This window comes from Zootermopsis nevadensis, unplaced genomic scaffold, assembly GCF_977971745.1.
Source record: "Zootermopsis nevadensis isolate Lab colony 2312 unplaced genomic scaffold, Znev_1.0 Znev_ptg000061l, whole genome shotgun sequence".
In the NCBI taxonomy this organism is placed as follows: Eukaryota; Metazoa; Arthropoda; class Insecta; order Blattodea; family Termopsidae; genus Zootermopsis; species Zootermopsis nevadensis.
In genome coordinates, this window is record NW_028259192.1 from 19,356,231 (window position 1) to 19,370,095 (window position 13,865).

The 13,865-nt window shown below is 39.9% G+C and overlaps 1 protein-coding gene across 13 annotated transcripts in view; it reads right to left on the reverse strand.

Moving 5' to 3' along the window:
* The window catches only part of Unc-115a (actin binding LIM protein Uncoordinated 115a), a 78,191-nt gene that overhangs the window by 34,372 nt on the left and 29,954 nt on the right, over positions 1-13,865 (reverse strand). For all 13 annotated transcript variants that reach the window (XR_015532632.1, XR_015532631.1, XR_015532630.1 and 10 more), the window contains one exon: positions 1,951-2,046. Coding sequence is in view for 9 of the 13 variants with exons in the window: in XM_087340616.1 (XP_087196742.1) it covers positions 1,951-2,046 (96 nt within the window). In the remaining 4 variants the exon portion in view is untranslated. The remainder of the gene's footprint in view (positions 1-1,950; positions 2,047-13,865) is intronic.

Genomic DNA, 13,865 nt, shown 5'->3' on the forward strand with positions numbered 1-13,865 from the left:
GAATGGTTCTGATCTCCATCTAAATGCAAAGGATAAGAGAGAATCACATGATGCTTGTAGGTGTTAAGAGATGCTATATCAACTGCAATAGCTACTTAAATGAAACATAATGATTAAAATAATGGTAAATTAGAAAATATATAGGTAAACATTATAAGACATTATGGACAGGAAAAGATTGTTAAATTACATAATTATTAATTCATATGTCCTGGTAGTTTCTTTATAAAGATGGAAATGTTGGAGTAAGTAGGTATCAAGTTTCTTCCAGAATTTTGGTGCTTGTGTACTGGCATCACTGACTTCTGTAATTTAACCTTATGAAACAAAGGTCTTCAAATTCTGTGAGTAAATAAAATCTGTAACTCAACTACTTGTAATACCTTCCCCCAACTTTTAAATTTTTTCAATGTCCCCATATACTCATAAATTCTTTTGATTTGTTGAGAAAATTCTGTACCAACCAGATAAAAATTGTCCTTTAACACCACTAATATCATTTCTGGTCCCTGAATAAGTGCAAATATCACAAAAATAATTCATGCTTATAGGTATCTACTAGATAAAACACAGATCAATCACTTTCTTTTCTCCTACCACTTATTTGCTGAATTGTTTCCAATATGATAAGATATACTGAAATTATACTACTGAAGGTTCCAGGTTTGAATTCTGTCTAAATACTGATTATCCTGAATTAGGGTTTACATGGTTTTCCTTTGTCCTTCCAGACAATGCAAGAATAATACTTCAAAATAAAAGGCCACAATTACTTCCATTCAATGTAATATAAGTTACACATCTAGTGTAGAGAAAAATAGTACACAATTTATGTGAGTTTGGTATTGAATCCTTTGGGTGATGTACTGAGTCACAGATAAGCAATACAGTTGACTTTAAAAATAGAAATAAAAAAGTAATATTTGTTTAACTTAGTCTTACTTGAATCATTCCCAACATCATCTCTAAATTTACTTTGCATAGGTTATCTACAAAATACAAAACCAGAGGGGCCAGAATGTTTCTAACTATCCTGTATCAACACCCAAATGAATTACTCGCTTCATTTCTCATACTTCAAGGAAGTGAGCAAAGAAACACACCTTTACGCTTTCTTAGTGTTACACAACAATCCAACACAAGTTTTTGTAGGTGCAAATTCTGACTTCCTTATGAAACAAAACCATGTGACTGGCTATGATCCCTGAGCATCCATTCAAGCGTGAGAAATCATACCCAGCAGTGCATGAATGTTACTGACCTACAGTTTTTATGTGCCAGGTTCCAGAGTAAGGTTTTTATGTAAACTAACAAGTGTAGAGCATACATGATCACAAATGGTCATGAATGGTGAGTGTGAATATCTGGAAGGAGTCGGTATGGCCCTATTTTGCTTTGTATTGCTACACACCACAGCTGAGAAAAACCCATCCTTCTACAACATTGACATAACACAATGTTGTGTTTTGTGCTGCACATTAATTGTTCACTGGGGAACTACTCTCTCCTTTGTGACAGTGGCCAATTTAATTCTGGTGTTTGAAGTGATGAAATGGACAGACAGATGTAACTTGCTTATGACAATTTCTCGGTACTAAATTTGTACCGAGACTAGAAAGGTGTTCTCCAAGGAGTATATGCCTTTACGCACGCACGCACACACACTAATTGCAGTCTATTACAATCTTCATTTGCATACATTTCACAGAAAGAATTCATAAACACTTTCTGTGTACTTTGGACCACATAAAATTACTGAAATACATAGCAAGATTAACACAACCATATTCTGTGTTAACTCAATGTTGATTTGGGTTGCTTTTTGAATAATTTCATATTAGCCCAACATTTACACAAAGTAGCCATTAGACACACAAGAACCTGAATGGTTTTAAGAGAGGCAAAAAATCATCCCACATCATGCATTGATTATACATAAATGCTTCCTACCTTGACACTTAAAACAGTTGATGTGGAAATATTTGTCTTGAACTCTCAGAACCTCCCCTGAACACTTTTTCTTACAATTCTGGCAGAATGTCTTGCCTGTAACAAACAGAAAATGAAGCAAACTGCTTAGTAATTACTAAATATTCAATTTTTTTAATGTGTTTTGAGATTGGACAGTATCTCAGGCTACTTCCATCTAAGTAAAACATAAAAAATGGATGGTGATGTTTATTACTCCATAAAAATGTTTACCAGACATTGGAAGATAAGAAGTATATCAGTCATAAAATTAAGAAAGCATCCTGATGATATCAATATGATGACTACCATCATTCTGAAGACAACATTTGTGTCATAAAACAGAGAGAATGCATCACAGCTGTCACAGACAGAGTGCCACTGTTTTAATATTAATAGATGAACAGAACCAATAAACACAGAAATTTTCTATTTATGTCAGGAAGCAAACACATATAAAGTATTATGAGTCATACTTTAACCAGACTGGTGAAAGTACACTTAAACAGATAGGTTTTTTTCATATCCAGTACACACCATTCTGCATGGTGTGCATTGGTGGTTAGCAGGATTCACGACCCATCAGTACATGGGTTCGACCGGGACCGCGACAAACAGATAGGTGTGAACATGTTATACTGCAACATGGAACGGTGATTCAACCAAGACTGCTGTCTTGCACTCGAGGAAGTTCCTGGTTGATGACACTAAGGTTATTTTACTTTTCCTCAATTGCTTACAATGAAAAATCTGATGATCTTCCAACCTTCTTAATCATCAATTAAATTCAATTTTTTTTAAAAAAAAGACAACACTTTCAGCCTATTTACTTCGGTGATAAAAAACCCTTATGGTATATAAATCTTTGTATGGTACATACACATCATCATGCATTCTCTGTATATGTAGAAAACTTTATATTTTCATTGTTTTATTATTACTGATAAAAAATATATAAAAAACTAAAGTTGTTCCCATCCTAAGCATCATACCGTGAAAGCATGCAGGGGAAATGGAGGTAAGGTCGGTGCTCCTCTGGAATAGGCAGAGGTGAATGAACAGCTTTGTGCTCTGGTTCCTTTACCCCCACATAAATAACCCCCAGTACCAACTGTATCACAGTTGAGTGGGCTCCAGAACCAATGTGATCAACAGAGTGAAGTTCATCAGTGTCCATATGACTTTAAAAAGAAATCTATGAAGCATGGTTTAAGAGTGACCTCTAAAAGTATGGCCATTCAAGAAAGTTTCATAAGAACCAATCAACTGTGTAAAACTTATTACAATACAGTTATAACAATAAAACCATATGCATACTTACCAAATAACAATAAAACCCATATACATTTATTATTTTACTACACTTATCACAGTTATAACAATAAAAGCCAGTCTACACTGATCAGTCATGATTGTGACGAACCAAATTTATTAGGTTTGAACAGACACGCAGAATTCTGCACCATACAACATGGTTTACCTTCTGGAAACAAGCCTGGAGATGACTAAATATGGACATGATGCAAGCCGTTTGTATGCTGAAAGACACCTTATGGTTAGGTCAATGTTTGGGCAGCAGCTAACACCATTTCCTTACTAACTCTGCATGCCTGTTATGTAATAAAGAAAGTGATTTGGAAGACAGCTGTCTTCTGAGTTGTTGCTCTGCGTAGTTGGTAGAAGTTTACCTAACATAACATCAAAAGGTTGGACCACGCTAAATTAAGGATTCCAATTTCAAATGGTTTGTCTTATCGACAACAGCTCTGGAAGAACAACCGCGTATTATCTAAGCCCCTCCCCCCACCCAAATAACGCAGTTCCGCCTGGCACAAATGTTTACACTACACGCAACACACACGTGTCGGAGAAGTTGCCGGACTGCAGAGGTGAGATCCCGATATACCACACTTCAGGGCCATAATTACAAAACTATTTCTTCCCAGGACCACTCGACAACTGTCGATGGTCAGCCCGCTGCTCAGCAGAAAATAAATATAAAACTACTGTGATGCGCCGTGCTGTAGTGACCCTCGACGAACTTTCTGAAACATAAGCAACTCCTCCAAGAAGCAACAGGATGATTGGGGGTAGGGGGGTAGGAGGAGAAATTTCATACCGAACAGCTCCACGAAATATTATCAAATCAATAAGCCTACACACGGAGATGAAAATGCTTAGAATTTAGAAGACTACAAGGGATGCTGATAACGCGGGAGAACCATACGCATTTTATATAATAAATAGCTTCATAATTTGTGCTTTTCACTAAAATATTCTTTCGGAGCTTAAATAATCAAGGACAAGATGGGCGAACATGTAACGCGCGCAGTAAATATCAAATTTTGATGTAAAAACCCTAAGAGAAAAAAATACTTGGCACACAAAAACCTGAAATGGATCTTGGATAAACAGGATATGAAGGGAGTAGAGTGGACTGGACTCAACTGTCTCACAATAGGGTTTAATGGTGGGTTTTTGTAACAAACTTTCGAGTTCGATGAAAGTAAAGAATTTATTTATCCGCTAAGTACCCATTTTTTCAAGGAAGAGCCTGTATCTTGAAGTGAACCAGGCGATAACGTAACTATCCGCTGTCTTTGTGGCTAGGCAGAACCCCAACTCAGTGACGCAAAAAAAAAAGCTCTTTATTCTCACTGACGTCACAGAAATACCAGCCCCTCGTCTCCCAGTGAAGATCACAATGAGAAATAACATAACATTTGTACAATTTTTGATGGCGCATTCTTTACGACTCATCAAGCTATCCACTTCACCCGGTCTTCGAATGTAACAGCTCCGTTAACATTAATTTTGCATTTTGCAACCATTTGGCACAGCATTTCGTCCTGCAAGAGTATTTAAGAGTTCAACGTTTCCGTGTAGGCTCTCTCAAAAATGCTATGTCGAGGCGCAAGAAACACCGGCTGTCTTTTTGTTGATGACTGGTCAGATTTCACCTGAACAAGTCAACCCTCCAATTCAGGATTCTACCCGGTGTACAGAAATTTCTCTCACTTTTAAAGCACAAGTGTTTCGGTATCACAAAGGGTAATCAACACCAACAGTGCTACAAAGACGACAACTTTTTAGATGAAAACTGGTCCCATAACGCAAGCGACGGAGACAAACAACGTATAAGCAAAGACACATTTCTAAAAAACGTGCATCAATTGGTTACATGTAAATTAAATGAAACGCCACAAATCTGCCTCAGAAATAAAGCCTTTAAAATTACTAAGACATGGGCATAAGCACTTGTCATCTGACTATATCCTGAACCAGTTCAGCCCAGTTCACGCTTATAATATTAACCTACCACCTACATTTTCGTCTCCTAAGACGCTTCTTTCCACTCGTTTCCTGCCCAAAACTGCGCGAACATTTCTAGTTCCTGTCAATTTTAGGTCTCACGCCCAGGATTCCACACCATTCAAACAAAGAAATGAGATTCTCACGGCTGTCTTTCGAGACGTAGCACCGTGTAGTCTGGTGGATAGTGACTGACGTTTCGGAGAAACTTACTGCCTCCATCATCAGGGGGTGATCATACTTCCACCTGGAGTAGGATCGATTTTAAATTTTGGGGGAAATTTTCTTTAAAAGTGGTCTGCACACATCTAGTGAGTGACTTTTCATGTCTCACTGCATATAATAATCATACCAAAGACAGTTCGAACCGATGACTCTCCCATACATAGCCTGATACGTGGAATGCTCTCTGCTACCATCTTGCTCGACTTCATAAAGTGAGATGGGTGGGGGTGGGGGGGTATTCTAAATATTTCTCAGAGAGTTTATATCTGCTCCCCTTCTCTGCCTCTCACACATACAAAAAAGAAATGAGACAGACGAGCTGCCAGTCACAAGAGAACATGGAAATTGTTGGCTTTCCCTCTCGTCTCGAGAACGGTCCAAGTTGCCAAATGTCTACGTGATTAATTAAATATTGTTTTTAAGCCTGGTTTTGTACGGAGAAGAGTCCACTGGCTTCGTAACATCGTTCACAATTGCTATACGGCCCTCAAGAGAATGGATTTCGTTGTAGACCTACCTGCTACGTGATAAATTTCAAATAAGACAATTCCCACTGGTAACTATATGTACCACCTGCTCGCAGTGTCATAAACATTTCGACTGCGAAAAGCGTGTCGCATCTGAAGAACGAATGCATTCTCTCTCTCTGGCGTGGAAGCGATCAAGCTATCGAACAAAGGAATCAGGTTGCGCGTTGTTTTTTGACATATAAGAAAAGAAGTCGCCCAAGAACGCTTATCGTGCTGTTATTGAACGGTGGAACCATCGGGATAACGGCTTTACATTCATGAGGGAATCAGATCCGGAGGATACAGGGACAAGGCCATTAAAAAAAAGAGAGCGAGAGGGGACGATTTCGTTTCTATGACAACGAAATAAGGGAACTGAGGTTTGTAGGCGCCGTCCAGTCTGTCTATTGTTACCATCGATTTAGGGGCGTGCGGGTGTACAAGCAAGAGGGACGATGGTGTGGGAACAAAAACGCTTTAACAATCCCCAGATTGTTCATTAGCCCAAAGGCTGATTCATGCTGGGATATGTTACATTAATTGCGTTTTTGCGTGTTCGGCTGCCGTGCTTTTTTTTTTTTGGGGGGGGGGGGGGGGTCAGATTCTGCTGCCATGTGGAACTCCGTCCTCGGTGCGTGGTATAGGTACCGCTTGCCACGGATTCGAGCCATCGCAGGGTGCAGTAAGAAAGCAGCGGGTGTCGGGTATGGCCTAGCAGTGGACCGTTTCATGAGATCGGATCCGTCATTGCGACTGGGGCGAATCAACTTCCACGTCAGTGGCAGTGTACGTGACCGTCTTCTGGGATCCTGAGCCGTGTAGTATCGTAGAAATTGACCTAAATTTCAGAGGTACCTCCTACCTCCCCAGATAAACTCACTGCCCTGATGGAGGCAGTAAGAATCTCGGAAACGTCAGTAAACTTCTACCAGACCACGTGGAACAACACCCCCAGAAGACAACCATCTTCAATTTTTGTTTTGTTCAATGTGCTGATCGTCTCGAATAACCAACACGCTTACAACTGCGTCAAATTTAACCTCATTAATCAAACATCCTCAACTGAGGACATACATATTCGTCTGGATACCGTTCTTCCAGACGCAGTAAAGCCACGGTACAAAGTTCAGTTATGAACAGGAGAAATCGGAGCGACACGAAAACGGTAGGGGAACGTAACGCGGGGGAGGGCACCATGATCTAATACTGTAATATATGCATCTTACAGAGGAAACTGAGGGGTTGCTGCCGATATCTGGAGGATAAATGAAAGTAAAGTGCTTATAGCAGCAACATAACTTTCTGATTAGACAACAAACAGGGCTCCATTTCACTTCTAAGGGCAGCTCTACAAGGAGGCCATTAGACAAGTTTTCTTTCTTTCGTCTCCCCCCTCCCCTCCGGTTTTATGTGATGATGGAAGCAGAATCCAGCTTTCGAAACGTAATTTTACAATTTATACGATGGTCAAAGAGTCCAAAACAGTTTTTTTTATCACAAAATAAAGTGTCCCTTTTAGCAGCTTTCCTTGAAATCAAGGAAAACAAGAGCCTGCAACGGACTACATATTTATGAAACAGGGCCAAATTTAAATTCCCTGCTGATATCCGAGAAAGTAGACCAACTTGATAAATACATTACTGAGCTCAAATAACAATGAATACAGAACCTTGTACGAATCATAACATGACGAAGTGACGTGCTGTTGAAGGCTGACGTACCTTTTTTTAAAACTAAAGAAGCCATGAACCATTTCAGTAGGAACTATATCCTAACAACCACCGCATGAGTTTAAATGGGCGTCACCTAACTGTTCCGCCACGTTGTTCCCATTACATCACTTGATGCAACAACCGAGAGGACAGCCATCTTCATACTCGCATCCCCCAGAACCTCAAATCTCACTACACAACAAAGTTAATTAATTTGTAAGTTACAGAGAGAATTCAGGACGTATAATATAGCGCATTACCTCCGGTGCAAATGGAATACTTTTAGTGAGTGTGCCCTTGTTAACGCAGTCTAAACTTCTGGCGCAACGTGCTTATGCAATTATCGCGACAACCTCCTGGAGCAGGGGTATGGAGACATCACTTATCACTAATTAGAATTTGTACGCTACATTACCACTGCACAGGCTGCGAGACGTAACGCCATTATCATCCACACTTACCTGTAACAAAGAAACAGTATTCAAAATCGTGCAAACACACAAATTCAATCACTCTACCAGATCAACGTTTATAAAACTTTTCTTAATTCAGGGACCGATAAAATAACAAGGCGTAATAAATTCAACATTAAAACATGAAACTGTTGAGATAAGAAGTTCAACTCAAACACTGTTCTTATCTACACAATTGTAACTCTTCTTGGGTCTAATGTTTATTAAGGTGTGTACAAATTACAATCTAGAGATAGAAAACAGATTTATATATCCCACAAACAGAATAACAACTTAAGCCTATTACATCTTGATATTCAACAATGACCACACGCATCAACTTCCGCTCTCAGGGCAGCAACAAAGGCCTACTACCGACCTCTACTAATGACTGTTTGCTCGTTATAAACGAGTTCGAGTGTAATTCGGTACTACTTCAGTAACCAGGGATCATGACTAAGGCTGGAGACATTTTCGATTGTCCGACTGTCCCTGGGTCCCGTTTAGGTCGGGTAATCGGAATTCTACTGTATTTAAATACATATTATTATTATTATTAATATAATATCTGAATTAGAGGTCAAACTTCAAAAGAAACCGAGTAAACGATTTCCTTCCATTTAACATAATCAATCATAATTCGTTACTAAACAATAGATCGTTTGCTTTGCTTACAAACAAGAGTGGACCATATTAGAGAAGACTTCCTGTAAAGTCCAAATACACTGGTAATGATATCACAGAACAGTTAAATATGTGGGAAAACGCATGCATCACCCTGACGATGGATGCAGTAAACATATCTGAAACATAAGTTCCCAAATTGTACGATGCGACATCCCAGAAGGCAGACATTTTCATGTATAAAAATAGTTTACGAGTCCTACACTGACAGCGATTCACCGAATCGTGCCCTGTTGTGTTAGCTTACCTACTACGACCGCTACAAAAACCAAGGTCCACAACCATTACGTATGCAGCCCACATAAGACGCGGTCTATATACCAGGCCGATGGCGCCAGATCGCAGAGAACTGACACGATCACGTCACAGTTTTACGTTCGTTCGGGAGATAAAACTTACGTCAGGTGTAAAAATAGCGGACAGATCTTGATAACGTTGTTCGTTTAAGGCTGGTTCACACTGTGAGACCGGACACCGCCAGGCCATTTAACACCAAATATAAAACTGCACCTCGAATCGGAATCGTAGGGATAGGACAAGCAGCATTCACACTGGAAGGACGCAATTTTTCCCATGTCTCAAGCCTCTCGGCTGTTATCGCCTTTACCGATTTTAGTAGAAGTCACATCAACAGCCCGAAGACCGAAGACAGCTTGATTTCGTGGCTAAATCAGCATTCTCGCGTAACGAGGTCTTTAAAATAGCGGATGAAAACCACCTCGTTATGTTTTCACACAAATATGTCGTTCATCCACATTATATTTTGCCTCAATTTCTATACAAACTGCTGCGAAAATAAACACTTCCTTATCCGAACTTTCCGATCTACTGGCGCATATCACATGCTCGTGACCGCGTACTGGCCGTCACAGTCCGAGCGAGACAATTTATTACACTTAGACCTCCGAAATGTCACAGACTTAAATATTTAAAATGGGAGAAAAATACTGTTGCCTGGCATGCTGTGTGAATCGAATGACAATGGCTAACCAACGGAAGGGAGGGAAGAGGCACTACTTCCAATGGGAAGTGGACTGTCATTTGATGGTAGCTGAGCTGTGAAGTGTGAAGATTAATTTGTATTTCTTGGTGTTCGGTTAATTTATTTCTAATAAATAAACACTGAATCTTGAATGTCATCTCTACCGGGCAGAAATAACCACTGGGACCGCAAAAATATTTAACTGGAACTAAAATAGGTTGGCTGAGTTTGTTGCCTTAACTGAAGTAGCTCAGGAACGTGTCCAAAGGCATGTGAAGGTTTCGGGGCTGCTGATCGTTCACTACGATCACAACTGGAAACCTAGAGGCCTGCACTGCATCGAAACTGGTGTTTGTTTTATCAGGCAATGCTCGTTAATAATAATTTTAAACCAACTTAATAATTTCATGAAGAACATTTACTTCGACCACAGAGCGTTGTCCTTACCAAACAAGACTTCTTGCTGTGAGGTAACAACTTAAAGTAAAATTTCTTGAAAATAGTGCGCTGATAAAAAAAATCAAACCTCAGACGTACTACGTAGAGAATGAAGACAATCACACTTTCCACTTTCGGAGAAACGTACTGCCTCCATTATCTACATTGTAGTGAGCTGTTGTGATAATGAAAGCCAATAATTAACCAGATCCAGCGTTATACGGATGCCTACGTCATATAATTCCGGTCACACTTGACATTACACTGAACCATAGTAAGAAGAGTGTGACCCACTTAAAGTCAGTCGATAAGACATCACCGTACAGTCGTGTTAACAGTTGCATTACGTATGAACACAACACGCGAACAAACAATACTAATCCCTTACAGCCCAGTGATAACAAAACGCCCCGATCAACACTTCATTTTCTATTCATGGCGCCTTTATGATTCTCGGTGCAAAAAGCGATTACTTCCATAAACAAAAGATTGTTTGTAATGCTGAAGATATGTTTAATTTGCGGTATGGACTACATAAATTCTTAAGACGAGCTTCGGCTTCAAGGGCCAAGCTGTGAAATTCAAAACACGTCATTATCATTTTGACATAACAAAGCACCTGAGACAGAGGAAGTGCCAGTGGGGGGGGGATGAAGTCTGTGTAACGAGGAGACTCATATGATGCTCAATCTTAGTCAAATAAAGTCTACTTTTGCTGTCATTAAATCGTACATCGGGAACGCAGTAATCATCGAGGAAAAATAAAATAAATGCAACAATGATAAAAAAACCCAAAGAAAAATACCTATTCCGAGACCTGGTGGATATTATTAAAGTGAAACTAAGATAAATAGCTGCCCTTATGAACACGGTAGGAACCTCCGAGTTCCGTAATGTCTTGACAAACTGAATAATTATCAACTTTTTAATAAGACTCAGTTTAAACAGTCACATCCCTAACGTCCTATGATCAAGTATGTCCTTATAAATCTGTACCCTGAAACGTTCAGCAGAAAACACCACATCAATATCGTATCTTTAAAAACAAAGTACAGACCTAATAGCTTACGGGTAGTATTTCTATTTCTGCTTGTTCCAGGTACACAAAAACCAGTAAGTTACAGGCCTAGAGGTGTGAGGAAAAGAAAATGTTTACCATTTCGATTACATACCAAAGGCTTCTCTAAACAAACACGGATGTAAACTTTTCGAAATCTTGTGTAGCCGACAACTGCTATATAACTCCAATGACAACCGGCTGGAAGTTGGGCTTCAGAATACCTACCGTTTTCAATTCTTCAATCATTCCTTGCTTTTCAGTTTACCAGACTCAGAGGAAAAACACATGTGTTCCATTAAATGCTCGTGTTTTTGTTTCTGCACACCCACAGACCGGAAACACACACGCGAACGTCACGCGCTACTAAAACTAATTGGAAGCGTGTTCTTATATCATCAATGATGAGTTTTGTGTACGAACATTCCTACATCCCACATCTGTGGGCGAGAACGCAGATCAGATGCTACAGATCGCTGTCCCACGTGTAACTTTTAAATTCGCTACGGCTAATGCATCCTGCTGGCCGATACAGTCTAGTTCTACACAATTCGCTTTTTCTATTCATGACTCAAGCAGGTCACGTGCAGTCCCAAGAATTAGTTGTGGTCGATTTTTGCGTCCAGAATTCATACTGTCCAGAATTCGCTTTGACCACGTAAGTACATCCTCGGAATGTCCTCCGACCGAGTCAGTCTTTAGACTTACTTTTGGCAGCGTTACAGTCTTCTGGGTTCATGTTCGCCGTGTGCAGTCTCTGGAATTCGCTTCGGCTTGGCGTTCCGCCGCAAGAATTCGTTTACAACAGCTTTCTCAGTTCCGAATTCATTGCATGTATCATCTTCTCTCAACTCTCCTGCTAGCCTAACGTATCTTATCATAATTCATCATTACTGACGAGTGTAACATGCGAGGAATTTGTTACCAAATGCATCTCCAAATAACATAGAAGCTGATGGTCATTGGTCTGGTAAAAGTAATTCGCCGCTATACATGAAACCATTTTTGTTATATCCGCTAATCTACACCTAGAATTTATTGTCGCCATATTAAAATACATGGGAAATACCGGAAGGAAAAGTGGGTGAAAAATACCAGTTTCATGTTGCAGGCCTACCTAGTTCCATACAATTATTTGATTGCTGGCAGTTTCAACATCGAAAACTACATATGAACCTAATACGTTCACATACTAGATACTGTGAGATCAGTTATTGTTTCTCCAGACATGGGAGATCAGAGAATCAGCGACGGGCTGAACGAGAACATAAGCAGCAACTTTCTACCTCGTAGATCTAAGAAGCTACGGACATGCCTCCTGATCACGATCACTGTAGCTGGTACAGATCTCTTCTTTTCGCCCCGCCCTCAGTTTAAACTACGATCTAGTGCCGTTGTCGGTTAATTCTAGCTCTGACTGTACGACTTATTTGAGTGGTGACAGGTCAGCGAATCTTGAGCGTGGTTACAAGTGTTGGTACAGTGCCAGATCCATTTCTTTAACCTCCTTCTAACTTCACCGTTGTTTTACGACGTCTACTGAATCAGAACGGTCTTTGATGCATGTCAATATAGCCTTCAACGGTTCTAAAGTATTTAAAAAGAATCAGGTCTTTTAAGTATGGCAGATTTCTTTCCTCTGTTCTCCGAAGTACACTGAACACCGAAAGCCCTGGTTCGTCGCCAGGTCTTTTGAAACATGTCCAACATTTCGTCTACAATGGACGGAACTGATCAGCCCATAATGAGATCGCGCAAGGAACAAACACAATTCGTGCTTCGCTCTTTCTTCTTACGCGTATTTTTTAACAACAACAAAATTCACTGTGATTTCTTCTGCCCAACATGCATCGGACCCAGGATTTTTCTGATTTGTCATCTTTTTTAATGTGAACCATTTTCAGCTTACATCCTTAACCTTTAATTTTCATTCTTTCTCTCAGTAAGTTACAATGGTTTATATTAAATCCACGAAGCGTATATCAACATCAAATTCACCGAACAGAATAAATAAAGTAAATCAATCTGAAATATGAAGCTGTCAAAAAGTTTCGGATCGGAAGAATAACAACTAAACCGAACAGGATCATTTATAGAACACCCCCCCCCCCCAAAGAAAAAACAAATACGAAACCTACATGAAACGGAATTAACAAGACAAGCTAAGGCTGTAGGCTGTACTTGTATCGAGTTTGGTTGTCGCAAGAACGAAAATATATTCCAGAAGCGAAAGCCACCACAACTACTCCTATAGCGTCTTCCACTTCGCGTTATCTCAGCCACTGCTCTAGCACTCTAGCGATGGTAAGGGCGAGATAAGGACCACTTTACCCCCACTCCCTTTCAGCTGCCCAACTATCCAGAGCAAGGAACTCGCTTTAAATACTAAAATAAATGATTAAATATTCCACACGAATTTCAAACGCAAATGAAATGATACTAAAAACTAACGGATGTTTCCAATGATGTCATCTCCTAGTAGAGAGTTCGGTCGCAAGAATGCTGTGCGTCAGTACGCGGGTCCTA